At 41.4% G+C, this 21,255-nt stretch overlaps 1 protein-coding gene across 7 annotated transcripts; it reads right to left on the bottom strand.

Moving 5' to 3' along the window:
* Nucleotides 1-960: 960 nt before the first annotated feature.
* Nucleotides 961-20,774, bottom strand: si:ch211-51c14.1 (protein kinase C and casein kinase substrate in neurons protein 3). 7 transcript variants are annotated; one of them, XM_035179825.2, is made up of 10 exons: nt 20,526-20,774; nt 17,310-17,377; nt 9,864-10,051; nt 9,443-9,678; nt 7,931-8,086; nt 6,891-7,066; nt 5,396-5,516; nt 5,200-5,270; nt 4,987-5,066; nt 961-4,477 (listed from the first exon to the last, which is right to left on the bottom strand). In XM_035179825.2, the coding sequence occupies exons 2-10, from the start codon at nt 17,333-17,335 to the stop codon at nt 4,365-4,367; spliced, it is 1,167 nt and encodes a 388-aa protein (XP_035035716.1). In that variant the 5' UTR covers nt 17,336-17,377; nt 20,526-20,774; the 3' UTR covers nt 961-4,364. The 7 variants fall into 7 exon arrangements, with proteins under 7 accessions (XP_035035716.1, XP_035035713.1, XP_035035715.1 ...); XM_035179822.2 differs by having other exon boundaries at nt 9,864-10,020; nt 20,526-20,773; XM_035179824.2 differs by lacking the exon at nt 20,526-20,774 and adding an exon at nt 20,097-20,351.
* Between the last annotated feature and the right edge of the window lie 481 nt (nt 20,775-21,255).

Here is a 21,255-nt window from a genome sequence, read left to right as displayed (position 1 = left end):
GGCAGCGTACTTCCTGGTAATAATCTTTTCCTTTAAAGGGTTCTGTGGACCAGAGCCAAGACATAATACAGTCTACACCTTAACAAACCTGGCAGAACACTTCATTGCGGGAAACAAGCACTCAGGTCGTGGACTCGGTTTGTCATTCCCCATAAATGTACTCGTCTGCTTGTTGAAAACAAGATGAAGGATGACTCTTGACAAAGTGACTTTTTTCCCCACTTGCCAGTCGGCCGCCGCCTGTGGCCTTTGTGCCACTTCTCCCGCTAAAGTGCAGTTTAAGGTGTCACGAGGGCTTTATTCATCGGTGAGAGTCGGTTTGATGGATTGTCGTGGGTGAATCTGCCTCTGCGTTTCTCACAGTGTGCAACTATCACTGAGTGTAGCCGGTGAATGTAAAAGTCAAATGATCCTGAGGGGACGTGGTGTCTGTTCTTCTCTTATAGTTGATAAACTGACAAAAGGTTGACAGCAACTGAAATATTGTCAATTTCCCCAACATTTTTTAGCAACTTTTATTTCATTTGACAAATTAAAGTCTGTTGACAGTATATCAGGTTGTTTTGCTCATTATATTGACTTGTGCAAATCAAAAGGCAGCTCATTTATTCCTTCAATTCCATTTTCTCTTTTCTTTACCTTCACCACACTCAAACACAGTGTGTAGAAAAGTATTGATGTGGTCACACTTTCCCTTGACAAACTACTGAAGGTTTGATAAAGTTTTTTTTTAAACAAATAAGGAAATATTAAATGTCAAATTAATAAATATATATTGACTTTTGCTGGGAAGATACGATCACAAGAAAAAGGACTTGCGAGGATGTTGCTAGTTTATTTAACCATCTTTTACAGCTGGGGAAACAAACTCAACTTAACAAAAGCAGAATTCTCCATGTTTAAAACTATGTATTTGACTCAATATAAATTAGTGTGGCAGTAAGAATAGAACAAAACCAATTCTCTACAATAACTGTTTATTTTTCACACTTCATTGTATAGTACAGGTTATAAAGAAATACATTATAATCAATACACAATACCATCAGTATCAAAAAAACAATTGTGGACAGTGACAATGTCAAAAGGTGTGAACCTATAAGCAGAGTTTTAGTTCTTCATTCAACTGTTCAGAAAATGACTTTGCTGTACAGATTCAGGTTTTAGTGGAGAAGCTATGGAAAATACGACACACTCCCTGTTCACATGCGAACCACTGAACACAGTAAAGCAAATTTAGCCACAGGGTAAAATCCCTAGCTCCCTATTGGACAGAAATAGGATTTGTTTGCATCAAAATGCTTGATAAAAACAGATTAAATCACTTTGTGCAATCTGTGTTCTCCATCTTGTGAAGGATTTCCTGTATTTTGTAAGAAATAGCTGCATCACAGGGCAAAGCGTCAGCCGAGTACGTCTTTGTGATTGCAGATAAGTCTCTGTCTGCTGCAAGCAAGAAAACTGTCATCAGGTGAGGAAATTCCTTCCAGGTTGACATCATTATCTCCCTTGCTGCTGTGGAAACATATTCCTACATGCCCCTGTCAGCTTGTATTTACAACAAAAAGGGGCCTGGGTGCGTAGAGTAGAAAGTGAATATACCAAGATTTAACATTGCTCTCACGCACTGGTATAAGGCCTTGTGCTTGGCTGATGGCCATGTGCTGATATCAGGCTGCATATGACTCTGTGGTGGCATCATTGAGATAAAGAGCAGCATTTGACCTGGGCATAGTTCCCTTGACACAGACACAAGGCTTAAGTGACTGTGTGTGTGTGTGTGTGTGTGTGTGTGTGTGTGTGTGTGTGTGTGTGTGTGTGTGTGTGTGTGTGTGTGTGTGTGTGTGTGTGTGTGTGTGTGTGTGTGTGTGTGTGTAATAACATCCACAGGCAGAACTCTAGGACGGGACAGACGATGATGGCATGGTGATTCAACAACTCCCCCTTTGTCTCATTCAAACAAACGCACACAATTTCATTCTTTCTACCACAGGTTCAAAAACACTTCTGCTTGTGTAACAGTTGAAAATTTTATTTCCAAAACAAGACAGTTTGCAAAAAGAAAGTGTTCTTGGGGAATATACATGACAGATAGGCACAGCACATACAAGGATACAGAAGAAGGCTATAAGGACAAGGGCAAGGCAAACCCTGAATTTTATTTTTGGTAAAGCAACGTATGATTAGATATTACACACAGACAGGAGAACTATTTGTTCCCCTTAACGCATCTTAAAAAGGAACAGTCTGACATGCTCAGAAATAGAATTGTTTGGCGTCTGCTGAAGAAGAGTGACCAGTTTCCTCTGGAAATATCCTGGCCAGAGATTACTTTAACAACATTTTTAGAGCAATTGGTCTAAAAATCTTTTCCTTTTTTAGCTCCAATTTATGTGTGGGTTTTTTTGGGGGGAGGGGGGTTGAAGCTGAGACTGTATATAAAGCCGGACAACGTCTCTCCACTTCCTTCCACTTTTTGGTCCGTCCTTCATCCATTAACATGGAGGCGGGATTAATGACCTATACTGCAGCCAGCCACCAGGGTGTGATTGAGAGGCTGCCCCTTCTGGGAGCTGTCACATAGTTCATCTTTATTTATGGTTTTAATTTGAAGCATATTTCCTTTATATTTTTGTTTTTGCTTTTTGTCCTGAGGGGCCAACGTATGTTCACACCTCCAACAGACATGGAGCCTATTTGGAGTTATGTTCCTGGATCTCTGATAATTGTAAGTTTATTTATTTCTTTAAATCCTGTTTTTGCTCTGCACTCTCTGGGGAAACGTCTCGGCTCTCAAGCTGCTAAATGCTCCTTTTTTGTTCACCAGGTAGTTTCTTACTGTGCCAGACTGCTTTTTGTTCCTGAGAATATAGTGTACTGGGGCATTTTTATAGCTTTCTTGATGAAATCGGCTGCTTGCTGCAGATGAAATCGAGGTCATGAGAGCAGTGGGAGTGAACCAAAACAATAGCCCCAAGGCAGGAAACCAAATCATCCAATAAAGCTCCACAGAGCTGAAAGGAGCTGCAGCGTTGGGTGATAATTCTTTGGGTTTGCAACAAGGATCGGGCTTTCACCCCTTCCACATAAAAGTATTCACTGACAAATTGTTAAAGTAATATAACATGAGTAAAATATTGATTATAACAAACTATAAACTAAGAAAGAGAGTTCCTGGAATGTGGTGATGCCGTTACCCAAGGCTGCAGTTATTCTCTGTACTTGGGATGAAATGGACATCCTTTTATATCTACAGCTGCTTTCAGACATGCCTGAACTACAGATAATCTGACAGTCTCCGGAGGGCTGTACGTGAGAATGCAAATGTCCAAGTAAGAGAATCTGGACTTTCTCCAGAGTTTCTCCAGCCAGCCCCCCTGAGGAAGAATTCTGCAAAATGCCTGAATGAGCCAATGTGAGAACACAGCAGAGGATCCTCAGGAGGATTCACCGCAAGTGAGCGTGATGACGTTTCTAACGAGAGGCCGACGCAAACATGGAAAAAAAGCAAAACAAATAGTCTATCTGAGGATTAAAAAGTGGTGCCACGGACGTATAAGACAGAGACCAAGATGTGAAGAAACCTTTGGTGAAAAGAGCCGACGCTGGTGTTGATGTAAACAAACACACGTGATCTCCGCAGTGGAATTAATACGTTACATCTTGCCTCTGCCTGCTGCACCGCCCCGAAATAGACAATCTCCAGCTGGGTCTTTCATATGTGAAAGGAAAACTGAAGAAAGTCCAGATCCAATTGTGCGGACATCCTCCAGAGTTCATGTCTGAACATGGCTCGACTTAGGGCGAAACAACAGACAACCACCTTCCTCAACATTTCAGCCTGTTCCTTTAAAAACACAGAAACGCAGGTGTCACAGCTGACTGACTCCACTCGTACAGCTGCTTCCGATTCATTATAAATCACAGTATTAGCACCACGTTCTTCATATGTCGTGAGGCTTTGTGAGCCCTTAATAGCAATGTGTTGAGGTGCAAGCAAATGTAACAGCTCAAAGAAAATAGCACTCCTGTAATGCAGTTTCAGCACCAGATATTTTATATATATATAAAGTACCTTTGGACTCCAGCATATTTATCTTTTTCTACATTAAAGCATCGCTTATCATATGGCTTCAATACAAGGGGTGTATGCACACTGTATATATTAAAATATTTGTCAAAATCCTTCAAGAGATTACACTTTAAAAACCTCGACATGCTAAACTATCCACCACCCTGTCGTCACAGACCACATCTTTGGCTAACAGCTGCTCAGTGTTGTTCTTTAACCAGGCTGCGACTACCACAGTGACATGAAGCACGTGACCCAACAGGACCTTTCATTCTCAGACGACACGCCAGAGCTACACCACCACCTCCACGTAGTTGGCGGGGTAAAGCCCCTCCCCCCCGTCGTCCTTCATCCCCCGACACCAGCCCTGATCGTCCTCATCCTCGATCTTCAAAAACTCCTCACCTGCAGCGAGAAACAGACCTTTTAATCCTCTTATAATAATCAAGGTTGCAACAAAAATGACTACAATAAAATGTACCAGTCTCCAAAATGTGAATTTTACCAGAGCAGCAGTCAAGAACTAACCAAAAACTCAAAGATATTCATTCCATTATCGATGACTACCTTTACATGGAAACCAATAATCTGACTATTGACCTGATTATTATTAATGTTACATTAATGTGTTAATCAGAATAGTGGTTATGTAAATGTGATCAGTGACAAAACCAGAAAATAAATTGCTGGCACTTCTTTAAAACTCAAATTTACAGCAAATGAATTTAAAATAAAGCGTTGCAGGTTAAACCTTACTAGTCAACTAATCAAGCTTAGGAAACAGACAATAATTACACAATTTAAATGTGAATAAAGTGAATTCTAAATGACAGTAATTTCATCCAATGTACACAGTGCTGCTCCATACTGTGTCAGGTCCTTGGGATACACAGTAGTGATGAAGTTGTGTTTACCTGCTTTAAAGGACAGCTCATCCGTCTCCTGTCCAACATAATCATACAGAGCTCTGACTCTCACTCCTCCAATCATCACACTGGAGGAAATGAAAGTGACAAAGACAAAAAGATCAGACAAACGTTTTATCAACAAAAAAAAACACAACTACACTGCATCACAACACTGACCTCCGCATAACAACTTGCTTTGGGTTAATTCTACAGTCTCACCTCTTTTCTATTGTTCCTTTCTTTTCTACATCTTTCTTCCCCTTCTTGGCTTTCTTTGCAGGTGTCCATTCCTGAAAGTCATGGAAATAAAAAAAAAAATGACTCATGTTTAACTGCACGTGAATAAACATACAGTTAAGGATGAAGCGTCACATAAACTTGAGTTAAAGAAAAAGGAAAAACAAACAATAAGAACCTGGAAGTGAGGCCAGTCGGTGGGCATGCCAGGCCCGTAGGTGTTTTTCCACCAGCGAAGGTCCTCTTGCTCATCGATGGCCATCAGTGTGTTGTGGAGCTCGTTGTACACGGCTCTCACACTAAACGCATAAGAGAACTCAAACTGAGATTTTAATCATCATTTAGGAATGAATGTCACTCTTAATGCAATTCAAGTATTTGTGTAGCAAAACATACATCCTCTCAAGGCACCTTACATAGTAAAGTGGAGACCTTACAATGACAGAAAAAAACCCAACAGTTTCCACAGAGAGCAAACACTTTGCAACAGTGGAGAGAAGTGGAATCCCCACCCTGTACAGTTGTATGCCTCCACTGACCAGTGCAGTTTCAGTCTACGGACATTTTGTGTGCAGACTCATGAGGTCACTGGGACCTTTGGTCCCTGAGAACTAACCAGTTAATCTTTGAGTCCAAGTGACAACTGGTCAAAATATGAAGAAATTCCCTAAAGGCAGACTTGAGATATGTTCACAAGGCCAAACCCATGATTTGTGAAGCCACTGACCTTTGACATCCAAAATCTAAACAGTTATAACCATGAGTCAGAGTGAACATTTGTGCCAAATTTGAAGACAATTCTCTCGAGGCACAGTGGCCTTTGACAACCAAATTCTAATCAGGTCATCCTTGAGTCCATATATCCAAGTATATGATAAACATAATGCTTCCGGCCACTAACTGTCACCAGCACAGAGGCAAAAAAAACAAACTATAAAGAGATTGAAACAAAGCTCTTTTGCTAGTAAGAAACTTCCAAATAATACTAAAAAATACTAAAATGCCAAAAGAGTAGGTGAAATATTAAGTAAATCAGCAACTAATTGAATAAATAAAGGATTTATGAGTAAAACAGTGTCAGATGTAGAGACAGAAAAATAAATGAAATACATACAATTCAGTTAAAAGCCTGACCAAAAGGGTTACAATGCATCACAGTGGGCATAATATAATAACACAATGAGCAGGAATGTTGTTCATGTAATGTGAAGCTTGATTTAATGGTCTTCATCCTAACTAACGGTTTCTCTGAACACTGTAATAAAAGCTTATCCAATTGCTGCCATCCAGAGCTTTTTGAATGTATATTGAGTGTTACCTAAAAATTAAGCAGATTAATATAATGTGAGTATGAGTATATAATGTCTCTCATCCACCAAACATCCCCCCCAGTGTTTCCTGCAGATTATATAAAATAATTAGGTTGTTGTCTTGGCTTTGGTTTTCTTTATTAGAGTAGAAGTGAGTCAGTGAGACACACTCATGTGCTAATCTGTAGTGGAACAGCTTTTAATTAAGGCAAAATTAAGTGAATTTATTGATTTTTTTAACCCACTTAGCCTTAAATACACAGCCAAGGATACCACAAATAAAAAAAAAAAGAAAATCTGTTCTACCTGTTTAAGCAGACACATTGATCATCATCTCATCAGCAGACTGTGACCGTGGCTCACCTCTCATTGGTGGTGATATCCAGATGTTTGTTGATGGAGAGGAAGGCCTGTTTGAGGAAGACGATCCTCTTCCGCTCCTCGTCCTGCGACTGGTCGAAGACGGATTCCATCTCCTCCATGTAGCGGGGGGCGTAGCGGTTCACCTCCTCCAGGACTTTCTCGTAGCGAGCGCGAACCTGTAAACAACATGAACGCAGTCATATTTTGACTCACTACTCATATACGCTGACATTAATACTCACAAACATATTAAAGGTTTCCGGTAGATCCCAAACCCCAACTCTGAGGGTTCAAATGAGACTAGAATGACAAAGGTTCAAAATCTTTAGACTCAGTGGCCACTTTATTAGGTACACCAGTGCAATACAGCCCCTACCTTTATAAAAATAAGGTTTGTTTTTTGGAGCCTAAAATTATCTATACTGCTCATCTTTTGAGGCCATGCAGCATTTGGTTTTTTTTGCATTGTAGACATCCTTAACTAGACTTCATTGTAGAACAGCATTAGACAGCAGAGGGGGACACAATAATATAAGTATATGTCATAGCTAGAACAAAAATAAAACGAAACATTTTTCACACAGTTTTTATTGTTCTTATTTTGATGTAGTTCTCAGTGTGGTGTCCCACGTTCTCTTCCCCTCATTCAGACATGAATTACATATTCAACACAAAAACTACAATTTCCTTCCACTGCACTTAATTCAAGAACAAAGACTTTAACTACTTTTCATCTGACGACACTCAGAAGCCAATTTTCACAGTATTGTTGAAACCTGCATGGTTTACAGATGTGTGCTAGTTAGTGTTGTTGTTGTTCTGTGGGTTGTATTGGCGCCAACAACAGAGGAAAAGTATTTGCACAGGATACATATTCAAGCCCACACACACCCACACCCACACACAATAACAAAGCTTCATCACACTACTCCCCAATCAGACAATTTCCAGTGAGGCCAGTGAAACAGATTTGAACCAATCCATGCTTTCAGTCAAAAAGCTAAACGATATCTGAAAGAGAAAACAAGTGCATTTCGTACCTTATCAGCATCCTGCTGAGCCAACTCTCTCTCCTCCTGGATCTTCTTCTGTTTGTCGATGGCCACATCCGGGTTCCCCTGAGCGTGTGTCTCCCGCTCTCTGGCTATCTGCTCCTTACGGCTCACCTTGTGGTACGCCCTCCTGGCTTTATCCAGCTGTGGACCAACCAAAGCATGCATCTTGTAAATGTACACAGTGATGGCTATAATAGGCGCGATTCTGGACAAGCAGTTTGCAAAGGAAGCACTTTACATGACACCATCAGCTTCACCCTTGTGACGACCGTTTCCACAGCCACACAATCAAAATCAATGGTAAAATAAACTCGTTACAAGGATTCAATTTGAGTTTCACACTCACATCATCACAGGTTGTTATTTCCTCTGCACTCACATTAGTTAATAAACACAACCAGTCTTTTTATTGTTTTTTATCTTGTTTATTGCAACATTTGCTAACATCTCCTAATTTAGATGCACATTTAGTTTACACTGGTTTTCCTTAATAGTTGTATTAATATATTTTTCTCTGTCTTTGTGTTACCTTGTCTGCTGCATCAGGGCCCCGTCACACATTCTAGCATTGCTGCAGCGAACCCTAAGGCAATTTTCCGCGTGGCTTCGCGTGGTTAACTTGGACCTGCGATAGTTGCTCCATACTTGCATATGTGTGACAAGGCCCGAAGTCCTCCTTCCTGGTTTGGCTAAGGGTGGAGCCTGATTAAATAGAGGTCCAGTAAATGGACCAGACCAAGTGCTGCATCAACATGCGGGGAAATGGGGTTTCTTTGTCTGAAGTTTCAGTTGTTGTCTATTTTGTTTCCCCCTATCATTTCCAAATGGTTAGATCAGCCAGTTTAAATGTCTGCCTCTGTGTTAACGTACTGCTTGGGTAGCAGTATTTTAGTAGTAGAGTTCTGTTTGGTTGACCTTTTTTAATGCCTTTTATTCCTTCGTATTTTTATATTTTTAGGTTGTTGTTGTTGAAATAAATAAAATCTCTTGAAAACTAATCCTGTGCTCATGTTTTTCCTTGATTGCTCGGCCCCCGATACCCCTCCACTCCGAAGCACTTCAACCTAAATTGAATTTGGAAAAATTGAGATGCAGCTGCCTTTGAAAAGCATCTTACTGATATCAGGAATAAACTCCTTCCTAAATAGTGATGAATTAAGTCCCTGTGGTCTCAATATAGACCTCGAATAGAGGCCATTACTTGATGAGTAGCCGTTTGTGATTTCAAAGTCACTGTTAGTAGTTGCTTCGAGTATTGATTTCCTAAAGTGCTTGTGTATGTTTTTGATGCAGATATGTAATTCTGCTTTGACGGATGTCCTCTTGTCCTTCGCTGCTCTAGAATCAAAGTGAAGCACAGATTCAAGTGGCTTTTTGCTTTTGAATGCACAAGAGAAACTCTTGAGGCATCTTGATTGTATCCGGTTTAATCCTCAGTGCAAAACAAGAAACCATCATTTGAAGGAGATGCTTCCGAGTAGAAAACTAGAGGCTGACCTTTTTAAGTCGTTTGGCCCACGGCTTCTGAGCACGTGCAAATCCTGTATCGGTGTCCTGAGACTCCTTGAAGCCTCCGAATAACTTCTTGTGGAAGGTGTCCTTCTGCCAGGTCCGGACCTGGTCTCCGTCCTCCGACACCAGGGAGCGACAGATGGAGGCGTGTAGGGAGGCTAGCCGGTCAGCGGAGGACAAGAAACACTGCCAGGCCTTCATAAGGGATCCATATAGAGGACCTGAGGGAGGAGGAGGAGGAGGGCCACGGGAAAACACATTTATTTAGTTTTCTTCATAATTCTGATGAGCAGCTTCAAACTTAGATGCAAATCAAATAATAGGTTGCACAACATCATCTCATCATCTCTCATCATTTACATGTTTATCAGATGAAATTAGCTGGTGTGGCAGTGACTGTACTTACTGGCGTCCACTACTGGCTTCCACTTGTTGCTCCATTCACTGAGCTGCTGGGCGTACTGTCTCTCCACCCGAGCTCTCTCTTGGAAACACACCACGATGTCATTACAGGCCTGGAACGCATCTTCTGTTCGCTTCACAGTGCGCTGATAGTTCCCAGGCTGCCAGGACACAGAGAGAGAGGAAGACCTACTGTTCACACCAGATAAACAGAGGCTGAGTGGACTTTGTGCTTTGAACCCTCGATCTAATACACAATAAACATTTGTTTTTTGTATTGAAAAAGCAGAAAGTGGGCAATACCTTATATATACAATAAGTTTTTACTTCTTTTTAGTTTTACCAGTGCAAAGACAGCCAATACAAAATGGTACATCTGCTCACAGTTAATTCCTGGCAGAGTGGAAACAGCATGTGGACCATAAATAAAATTAGACAACTAATGTAGAAATTGAAACTGAACATGAACCAGCACAGCTTTTCTTTGTGATACTACTTCTTCTTATACGGTTATCATTCATTTTACTGCTGTTTCTGTGAATCCGTTATCTGTACTGTTTATCCTTTGAGGGTCAAGGGGGAGCTGGAGCCAAGCTGACATTGGGTGCATATATTGAACTCTTAAAGCAGACAGGACTCTGTCTTCTGTTTCAAATAACTTTATTATCCCCAGTGCAGCATATATTTAAAAAAAAGGTTTTCTCTGGAAGCAGCTGGGACTAACAGCACCAATACTCACACACCAACAATCACATTACTCTGCCGTATCCCTGCGCACAGACTGATTGAATCACAAGCTGCTATAACCAAACAGAGACTCCTTCCATGTAAACAACAATGGGTCCGAACAATAACAACATGCTACAGTAATGTACTGGAAAAGCTCTCTTCTGTTATTCTATAATGTCCTGCCAAAACTGAAATTCTCCCTATTTGTTCATAGTCACAACACAACAGTACAACCACCACTTGTCTTTTTTATTACTACGTATACTATGTTCAGCCCTCCTGCTCATTCCAGGAACATAACTTTATTTATGCAGCACTTTTCAAAATAAAAAGTGTGCTTTAGAAAGAGCCACAAAAAGAGAAAGAAATGTAGAAAAACATTGTACCAAGTGCCACTGAAAATACGTGACTGCAACTAACAGATAGATAGATGTACTTTATTGATCCTAATTTGGGAAATGAGTGTATCACAGCAGCATGTCAAGGGCAATTTCACATAGAGCAAAGAACAAAAGGCAAAATACAAAAGACGACAAAAGAGACAACCGTGCAAAATTGCAGTAGTTTTTGAACATAAATAAATAAATATGACTATAACATGTGCAGTAAAAATGAATATGAATATAATATGTGCAATTAAATAAATTCACAGTTATTGCAGGAGAATCCGAGAGTTCTGGTGTGGACAGAAACTATAGGGCTCATGGTTTAGAAGGTTCTGCTTTTGACGGAGGTGAAGCTGTACAGTCCTATTGCTGTGGGCAGGAAAGATTTCCTGTATCTGCCCTTGCGGCACCGCTGTCTGTCCACTAGGTGGTGGAGAGGGAGCTCGTGATTGTCAATGATTGATTACAGTCGGTTCAAAGCCCTCCTCTCCACCACCACTTCAAAAGAGCCAATGACGGAGCCAGAACTTCTTAATGAGTTTGTTAAGTCTGTTGGTGTCACCGGCTCCAATGCTGCTCCCCCGACAGACCACAGCAAAGTACAGTACACTGGCTACAACCGACTGATAGAAGATTTCCAACATCTTGCTGCACACGTTGAAAGATCTCAGCGTCCTCAGGAAATAGAGTCTGCTCATCCCGTCTTGTAAACAGTTTGGGTTTTCCACTTCAGTCCGTCAGTCGATCTGGACGCCCAAGTACTTGTAATCCTCCACTGTGCCAACATCCTCTCGCAGAATACGCAGTGGAAATACTAATACTACTAATAAACCTTTCTAACAGTATAGTGTGGAAAGCAGTTGGACTATGAACTACATATTTACCATTGAGGTAGTGAAGATGTGTATCCCCCAAAATGTTGACTTATTCCTTTAACAAATGCCCTGCTCCATGTGCCCCGTTAACAAGCGCGCACAAAACTGAACTGAAACAGCAAATGCCAAATGGGTTTTTGATATCATATGAATATCTATTATTAGGATACTGTGACAACTATAAGGACAGCGCATGCAGTGACTGCAGGTCTGTATCACATTCTATGCTCAGTTCCAGCCCTCATCTCCTTTCACAGCTGTGACAGTGGCGCAGCCGCCTTAAGGTCAACCCGGTCGTGCCACAAGTGACACTCTACTGGCGTTGAGCTCCCTGTGGTAAACGCTGATGCCTGCAGCAGCGTGGGGTGTGGTCGGCGGACACGAGGACGAGGCCTGGCCATAAAACGAGGCCAGACACATGCAGGAGGACGAGAGGGCAGCAGAGGCAACGGCCTTGAGTGTAATAGCATATCTGAAGCAAGTGTGTTGTTTGTGGATGTGGAATCTGGAAATCTCTCTGCAATTTTCCTGGCAGCCGCCATCAGCTCCTACTCAGCTCTCACTCCTACTCTCTTATTCACTTTCTGTCAGACTCACGTCGGTTTGTCGGTGACACGTTTAGACAGCTGCTCCAAAGTATCTGGACTCGATGTATGTTGTCATGCTGCGTTAAATCATCAGAGGCAATGCACTTATTGTAAACACCATAAAATTACAAAATAGGGCAGGACTTACTCATGGCTGACATTTCACTTGTCAAACACATCAGCCATGGAGCTCCAGTTTCTGGTGTTGTTGCACGCTGGCTCACTGACACTGGTTTACTCTTACAGCTAAACGCCATCCTTAATGTTATTTGTTACAACCGCACCAGCATCCATTATGAGTATAAATATGCATTATCGCCGATGCTATGACCGTCTGCATGCTTTTCATATGAGCTTAATACATCTCACAGTCCCCAGTGCACAGCTTTCCCCTGGTTTCTGGATGCCTTTGGATTTTGGACGCTACAATGCTTTTACTTAACTTTTTTTTTTCTTTGCCAGATTCTCTGCAAGATAAAGTTTCATTCCCCAGAGTAGCAACAACTGCTCAGTCTCATGTGCAGTTCTCCACAATGACTCTCTGTTTGTCAGACTGTTCTACCAACGACCTGAATCTTCGTATTTTACCTCTAATTGAAAGCTCTTCGATCCTGTTCTCTTAATTAGTGCTTCATTAAATGTAAGTGCATTGGAAAGGTCAGTCAGTCAGTCACGGCTTTATATGTTGAAACAAGTTGGTGTTGCTAGCAGCCATTATCAAACACATTTGCATGTTTTCTGCCACAGAATATAATCGTATGCGTAATTCCCTTGTTCTTTTCTTACTTTTCAAGTTTTGTACATTCACCTATTTTATGTTTTTAAGCATTGTTTAAGGTATATGACAAACATATATGCCATATGAATAATTTTCTCTGTTCCTTTGTTTTCACCCTTGTAAGGACATATATTGTTTTCCACACCACACACACATAAGTGTCACATATTTTAAGGTGGTTAAAAATAGATGATGTACAAAAACAACCCCCAAATTGTTAAAATGATTTACAGCTTTCAAAGACAGCAGTTAGAGAACTCAATGTGAATTCAGGTACATTTTTTGCGACTTTGACATCTGTGACTTATTCCGATATCTGTTTTATACATTAGATCAACATATAATACCCTTCTGTAATCATTAGGGTGTTTTCTAACCACAACAGAAGAAAGACTGGAGATATCATAGGAGACATGGCACAGCTAATAGTGTTTTTTTTGCCAAAAAATAACATTCTGCCTGAATTTGATAATCTGGTACAGGTCACTTTGTAATCTGGGACACTTGTGTTGGGCTTTAAAAAAATAAAAACTAAATCACCTTTCTTTATGAATGTCAAGCTCAATATTACCAATTTAAAAAAAAGAAAAGCATTATGAAAAAAGGACAGAAAGCTGAATAAGAAAATGTATATTATTCATATAAATCTCATTAATTCATATTGACATACATAAATAAAATAATATTAATTTAAAACGTTATTTTAAAGGTGTACCACATTTTATTAAATCTATTAAAATTAAACATCCCAGAGAGCAAACTGATTATGTGCTAGTTCTCAGTTTAAACAGACAGGGAGAGACTGTATTTAACTCCTGTCTGACAACTGCAGACATTAATCTCTGTAGTTCATCTTTTAGTTTTTTACTTCAGTCCCTAAATGCATATTTCCCCCATTTAAAGAACTCAAATGACTTTCCCAGATTACCCAAAGCTGGCTGTCCCACATTATCAATCATAGATGATAAAGTGGGACAACTTAAAGATGTTAAAGAACTTAAACCTAAAACACATTTTAAACAACTCAATGCATATGTTGTTGCTTGAATACATCACAAACAAATAACAATGAGGAACATTGTCTTATTTACGACACATTCATATCATTAACATTAATCTTGTCAGAATGTGATTGTGATCTGAGTCACATGATGCCCATGCTAACCTATTGTAAAAGTCCTGTTGACTAGATATTGCTAGAACAGGAAATAAACAGACTGGAGTTTAGGTGTCCCACAATGTCCCAGGTTACTCAAATTCACAACACTTTGGTTTCCTTTAGCCTTAATCAGACTCTACTGGGGGTACTTCTCATCAGTGCTCCCCCCCATGTTTCTCCCTCTCTCCTCCTCTCTTTCCTTTCTTTCATTATTTCTTTCTGCCTCTGTTGTGGTTTTCTCTGAATCCCCTCACTCGTCTGAGAGTTAAACAGAAACAGCTGAGGAATCCAGTCTGTGGCCAGAAGCAACGCTGCAAAGACTCACTCGGCCAATCTCTGAGGCAGATGCAAATCCGCTAGTAGAGGATCTGTCCAAGCAACCAAATGCAGTGTCAAAAGAAATGAGGCCACGGCCCTCAGCTGAAAAATCCCATTTCACAAGTATTACTGACTATAAAGCGTGTCAGTGCACACAAAACGTGCCGAGAACCACAAGCAGAGGGTCGCTTCTTCTGTCTCTCGTGCCATTAAACTGTTTACATCTCAGGATTAGTCAGCCAATGATGTCACTGATGCACAATGTTAAGATAAGATAAGATAGGAAAGATAAGATAAGATCAACTTTATTGATCCCACGCCACAGAAATTCAGTTGTTGCGGCAGCAGATAGTCAAGGAAGTTGTATGTGTCTTATCCTGTTGTGAGACAGTTGAAGTTACAGTAAAAGAACTGCTGTTTCTTCTCCGTGCACTTGTAGGTTAATGTGGCTAAAGTAAGAATAGTATCTTAGCGATAGTTTAAGACATGTGGCAGCAGTCATGTGTTTTAAATGAATTTCCCTCCTGAGAGCTTTTAACGAAACATGTCCATTTTATGAGGCACTGCACAGCACTCCACAACAGATCAAGAGAACGCCTGACAGAAGAGTTTGTGTTTATAAAATACAGAGACTAAGTCTGTACAGTCAAACAGCTACAATACCTGCTGCAGATTAACAACACAATCCTATTTTGTTTTATATCTATAACTGTATAAAATGAAAACATGTCCACAGGCGAGGGAGGAGCGTGACGATGCAGATTGGCCACAAATAGACGATGGAGTCTAAAGCGTCACAGCCACGTGTATGTTTCTATTAGAATGAATGGCCCACTTGTATACTCTACAGAATCCATTGTGATTGCTCACCTCTTGTCTGACTTTGCAAATACAAAACAGAGGAGCTTAACTTTACAGTATAATGACAGACACCCCTTGATTGTGGCGGCAGGATGACACAGTCAGGAAAAGGCCTGGAAACGCACGCAGCACAGCGGGAAGCTGCCAAAATTACAGGAGGGGAGAGATGAAAGTGGGGCGGCCCATCGAGGCCAACGGGAGACAAAGCCAATATTAAAGCTGCAGCACACGGCAAATTAGACGGTCAGCAACTTTGAATGTTGGACGTGTTTTCAGCTTTCAAACACGGTGGCTGAACAGGGCTGTGCCTCGTAAACGGAGCGCACGGCGGCTCACAAAGCGTTGGAGTCCAACAGGATGATGTCTGTCACATGCTGCTGAATGGGGACATTTAAAACAGGACAGTCACAAGGAATAAAATAAAAAAGTCACATAAGATTCATGTGAAAAAGGAAACTGAATCTTTTTATCTGCTGCTGCAAGTGTGAATTATTCTCGATGAGATGATACAGTGTGACGTGGGCTTGCCATTAATTAAGCGATATACATAAATGGATTGTTTTAGTAACTACGTCATTTATTGGATATTGATTTATTTTTCTTTATATCTTTGTTCTTTATTCTATCTATGTTAAAGCCATGGACTAGATCCCCATCATCTTTTTTGTTAATAGAATCCTGTAAATAAAGTATTGCATTCACTGAGTGATTGTGGTCCTGGTTTTTCATGTAATGCAACTTAATGGTTGAGATTTATTTTAAAGGGACAGATCGACGTTTTGGGAAAGCCGCCTGTTAGCTTAGCACACAAAACTGCAAATGAAGAAACAGCTAGTCGGGCTCTGGTAACAACATAGCTCCTCTGACGCTCACTGAAGCTGCTTTCAGTCCTGAACTCCAAGCTGACATCTTTATGGCTCCTCTTTTTCATCCTGAGATGTTTGTATTCTTCCAGTTTCATTCCAATTTTCCTGCTGTATTGCCTCCCTCTGATATTTTCTGGACATTTTGTTGGGGGGGGGGCTGGCAGGAATAGTTCCCGAGAAACTGACTCAGACATCTGCGTTCTCACAAACAGCCCCTCCAGAACCTTTCAGGGAAATATCCAGACCTTGGTGCATGTCTGAAAGCAGCTTAAAGAGCGCTGGACTCAAGAAATGAATTGTTCACCGTGTAGTCTTCCCATTAAAGGCTCATCAACAAAGAGTATTTTCTAAAATGGTACAACTAATTCATTTTGAACAAATCCATCTGCCAAACATGTGGAATGTTTTAAAAATGTAAAATGTCTTTGGACAGTAGCTGAATACTTTCCCTTATCCAGCAGAGGACACCAGTAATAAAAATAAACCAAGCCATACAATGGTAGCAGATGAATGAAGTTGCCGAGAGCACTGTAAATGGAGAAAACACGTCCCAGATCCCCAGAGACGTGACCCCCTACCAGACATCTTTGTCAAGCAAGAGCAGACAATCAAATACCTAATGAGCCGATAACAACCTTCCCTGAGCGCAGCTCACCCCAAGCAAGGCAGTTCACCGTGTACAATGTTCACTGTTCACTTTTAAAAATGAAAACACAGCCTTGTTTAGACTGAAGCGTAGCCTGAACGTCAAAACTGTCACGTCTGTTTTGACTGGAAGGTCACAGAGACTGGAGAGAGGGAGGGAGGCAAATGCTATCTCGTGTAAATCCTCGTCCCAAAAGAATTCAAACACAGACACACACACATACACGCAGAGTACATTATTCTTACCATCCAGAAGCTGTGACTGTTGGCATCTTCAGGGTTGGTGTCTGATGGCAGCGTCGACATCCTGTTTTCTGAGAGAGTAAACAATAAATGATTAGTTTCACTCTGCCTGTTAATCTGCACACTGACCTTTCTGTTACCGGCTTCCACACGTAGGTGATGAGGGTTTTGGGCCTTTAGAAAGTGTAAGAACTACACTGATAACAGTCTGTATTCTCACATGATTATCTCTCCAACATTGTGGACAATCTTCAAATTCAGAACTCAACCACAACCGACTAGAATCTCACTCAGTAGAACGAATATATCCGCCAAGGCCTGACCGTCCCCTAGCCAAAAACACATTTAAAATCACTAGATCCAGATTTACATTTGGATCTGCACCCAAATACACACACTTGAAATCAGTCCCCTTAACCTGTCTGATTTTTCTCATCAAGATCCATGAATTATTGTCGAATACAAAAACGTTGTTCTTCCCTGACCCATAGAACATCCTTTCACCAACCTTCATGGTAATCCATCGAGGTGTTTTCGTTTAATTTTGCTGACTAACAAACAAATAAATGCTGAAGTAAACATAACCTCCTTTGGCGGAGGTAAAAATGTGATTGCATAGGATTTAGTGAAGATGTCACGTCTATTAAGAAGTATATGTCAGACATATCCCACAGGCCTGTCTCCATCGACTAACTCATAGAATAATGGGTATGAAAGTGGATGGTACGTGGGCTTACATAGGCTTGAACAGCGAATGTTCAGGTACGTTTTAAACATTTCAATCATCTATTATCATCTCTTCTGTTCAGTAAACTATTTCAACAATGTATTCAATACTTCTGGCTCGTTATTGAAACGATACTTTTAGTCTTATTTTACTCTTATTCACAGTCGGTTGTGTTCAGGTGTTACAGCTGACTTTATATATAAGTGAGCTGTTGATCAGTCTTTCCACGTACAAATACCTCTGCTGTGTAACATAGACTGTATAATGATGGACGCCCTGACAGCTCTCGAAAAGTGAAGCCAAATCATCTGGATTGCACCCTAGGGGCTGGGAGTAGTATAGATCGTAAACCCTGACTCCTCCGTGTTCGTGGATGAGACATGCACCAAAATCACAGTACATTTCAAATACATTTTTTTCTTAAAGATGTTTTCTGTGATTTTCTGTTGTTTGAATTAGTGATTTAATGCAATGGCCAGGCGATGATCACTACTGCACAGATGTCAAAATTGACCTCAAAAGAGCATAATGGTACCTCAAATATATTTTGGCCTCAGTTGTGCTCTACAGAAGAAAGCCGAGACGTGTCATCCATTTTTATTTACAGTCTGTGGTTTATAATCACTGCTCTAATGTTTATCTATTTGCGGGCGTATTATACGAAAGCATGAAGTCAGCTGAGATCGGTGCAGCCTTGTCAGTACTGTGATATAGAGCAGATGTAACACGTGTCAGGAGGCTCTGTAAATCCATCAAAGGTGGAAGTCAATTTGAATCCGGAGCCGTGCAGTGTCTCAGGAGCAATGACAACATCTCACAGCGTTTCCAGCTTGGAAACATGAGCCATCCTAAAATAAACAGGGGCTACAGGTCAACACACACATATCACTTTAATTCCCAATGCTGACCGCCCTGTCTGTTCTTTTATTATTGCATCAAAACACCTGCAGACCTCAAATGCTCTCAAAGCAGACACAAGCTCACATGGACACTGAAGCGCTGAAGTTCTGTCTCACTCAAAATAAATGTCCTCTACATGCTCACGCTCATTCAGTTCCCTTTCTGAAAAAGAACCTTTACCAGTTTAATATTTAAGCGCACAGCAGCGTTTTGCCTGCTGGCGTCTTCACACCCTTGAAACATGCGCACACTGAACACGGAGCCTTCGTCCCTGTGCTCCCTCCCGGCAGCCATGTCCCCTCACACTCCTCTTAGAAGCACAATTAGATTCAATGATTTTCCTCCACATCCTGCTGTTCACAGGGCATCACATGCTCCACTGAGAGCATAATGCCATGTCTCTCTCCCTGTCTGGGTCTTCCTCAGCTTACATCTGTTGTATCTCTGAGAAACCTCGAAGAATTACCGAACCCTGGGATCCGCAGGAGGTCACAAAAAGAATGAATCACCCCCCTCTCTCTTCCTTTTAACCCCTTGACCTGGACTTCCTGTCCCATCGCTGAGTGGCTGTCCTCCGGGTATATGACTGACTTTTCAGAGCAGCGTGGGGGCTGGGGGGAGATCTGCTAATATCAATTAATGTGGTGCATTCCTGCAAGTTTTACTGCATGCTCTCTGACGTTTAATGAGTTTTACTTGTGTGTGTGTGTGTGTGTGTGTGTGTGTGTGTGTGTGTGTGTGTGTGTGTGTGTGTGTGTGTGTGTGTGTGTGTGTGTGTGTGTGTGTGTGTGTGTGTGTGTGTGTGTGTGTGCAGTGAAAGCTTTGCTGTGATCCGCTGGTGCACTTCTCAAATATGATTTCATACAATCATTCTTTGCATTAAGAATCACTTTGCCACATGGGCCTTTCAAATAGGATTTCATATCTTTATATTCAATTCAAATGTGCTCTAAATGGTCTGGATGGTCCAAGTCAAGTCTGACGTCTTAAACGATATAAATCAAACAGATTGTGGTCGGTTGCTGTGTCCTCTCAGTTGATCTCCATATTCCTAACTTACTCATTGAGCAACAGAAGTTGACAGTAAGTGGTAAAAAGTGTATAACTTTGCATCCGACTCCATTTTCCTATAAGTACAACAGAGAGAATACTTTATGACTCACCACCTACAAGCCCAGATCTGATTCCACCATGGATCCTTCAGACGTTTTATGATCTCCTGCTGGGTCAGACAGGAAATTTGTTCCCACGAGCTTTCAAAAGTCTCCCAGTGATCCAGTAGCTTTGCGTGGGTCCAGACTTTCCAGATTGACAGTTAAAATAACCAGCTAAAGCTCACCAGGGTTGTAAGAGCCCATCTGGAGCTTCCACCCAACCAAACTCTTTCACCCCAGTATTCTGAACGCACCCTGGCACACTCACTCACTCCTCCCCCTGTCCCCGTTTCATCTGTCACACATAACTCAACACACACATATGGCACGGGGGAAATATTTAGTAACAGATGAACACACGGAGCAGAAATAGGAGCTCAATCACTCCATCAGATCTCTCTGAAATGCAGTCGTTCAGCTCTGGCAGGAGTTCCTTACCTCTCTCTGAATGTTGGGGCCCTCTCTGCTTTAACCCCCTTTTTTTCCTCCTTTGTTTGTGCCGGTTAAAACTTTCTTTTCTCCCTCTTCTCTCCAATCTGTGTGCAGACTCTCAGGCTCCTCTCCCTCCTGACTCCACTTCTTTTGCCCTTCACCCGCTCCAACTTTGATTTTTCCACTCGTTCTGGACACTGCCGCTCCTGCTCTTCCCCTTTCTTTGGCTGTTTGTGTCAGATGAGTTGGCTTCTTTTTTTTCCCTCTCTCTCTCCCTTCTCCTCCCTCACCCCCTCCCTCCCTCCTACTCTCTCTCTCTCTCTCTCTGTCTCTCTGTCTTTCTTTCTCCTCCTCTATCTCTCTCCAACAGCTGCATGAAACTTACTCTCTTGTTCTTTGTATTTCACCACTTGCCGGAGATCATCTCTCGATTCTTTACTTTCATTCACTCGCTTCACCTCCCTCAGAGTGGTGTTAATAAATCAGGCCATATTGTTTTTTTTCTTCTTTTTTTGGGTGATTGTGTGTGTGTGTGTGTGTGTGTGTGTGTGTGTGTGTGTGTGTGTGTGTGTGTGTGTGCATGTGTAGGTGAGTCACCCAACCAGAGTCTGCCTAGGGGTGTGTGATTGTTAATTGGCCGATTATGTTTTATTATTTTACAAAATGCACAAAGCAGCATGACCAGATAAGGGAAACTTCATCCCTCTGTTGCTTGTCTTCAAACCCCCTTTTTCCT

The sequence above is a fragment of the Hippoglossus stenolepis genome, chromosome 16 (assembly GCF_022539355.2).
Source record: "Hippoglossus stenolepis isolate QCI-W04-F060 chromosome 16, HSTE1.2, whole genome shotgun sequence".
NCBI classification, from domain to species: Eukaryota; Metazoa; Chordata; class Actinopteri; order Pleuronectiformes; family Pleuronectidae; genus Hippoglossus; species Hippoglossus stenolepis.
This window is presented reverse-complemented; position numbering and strand designations above follow the sequence as displayed.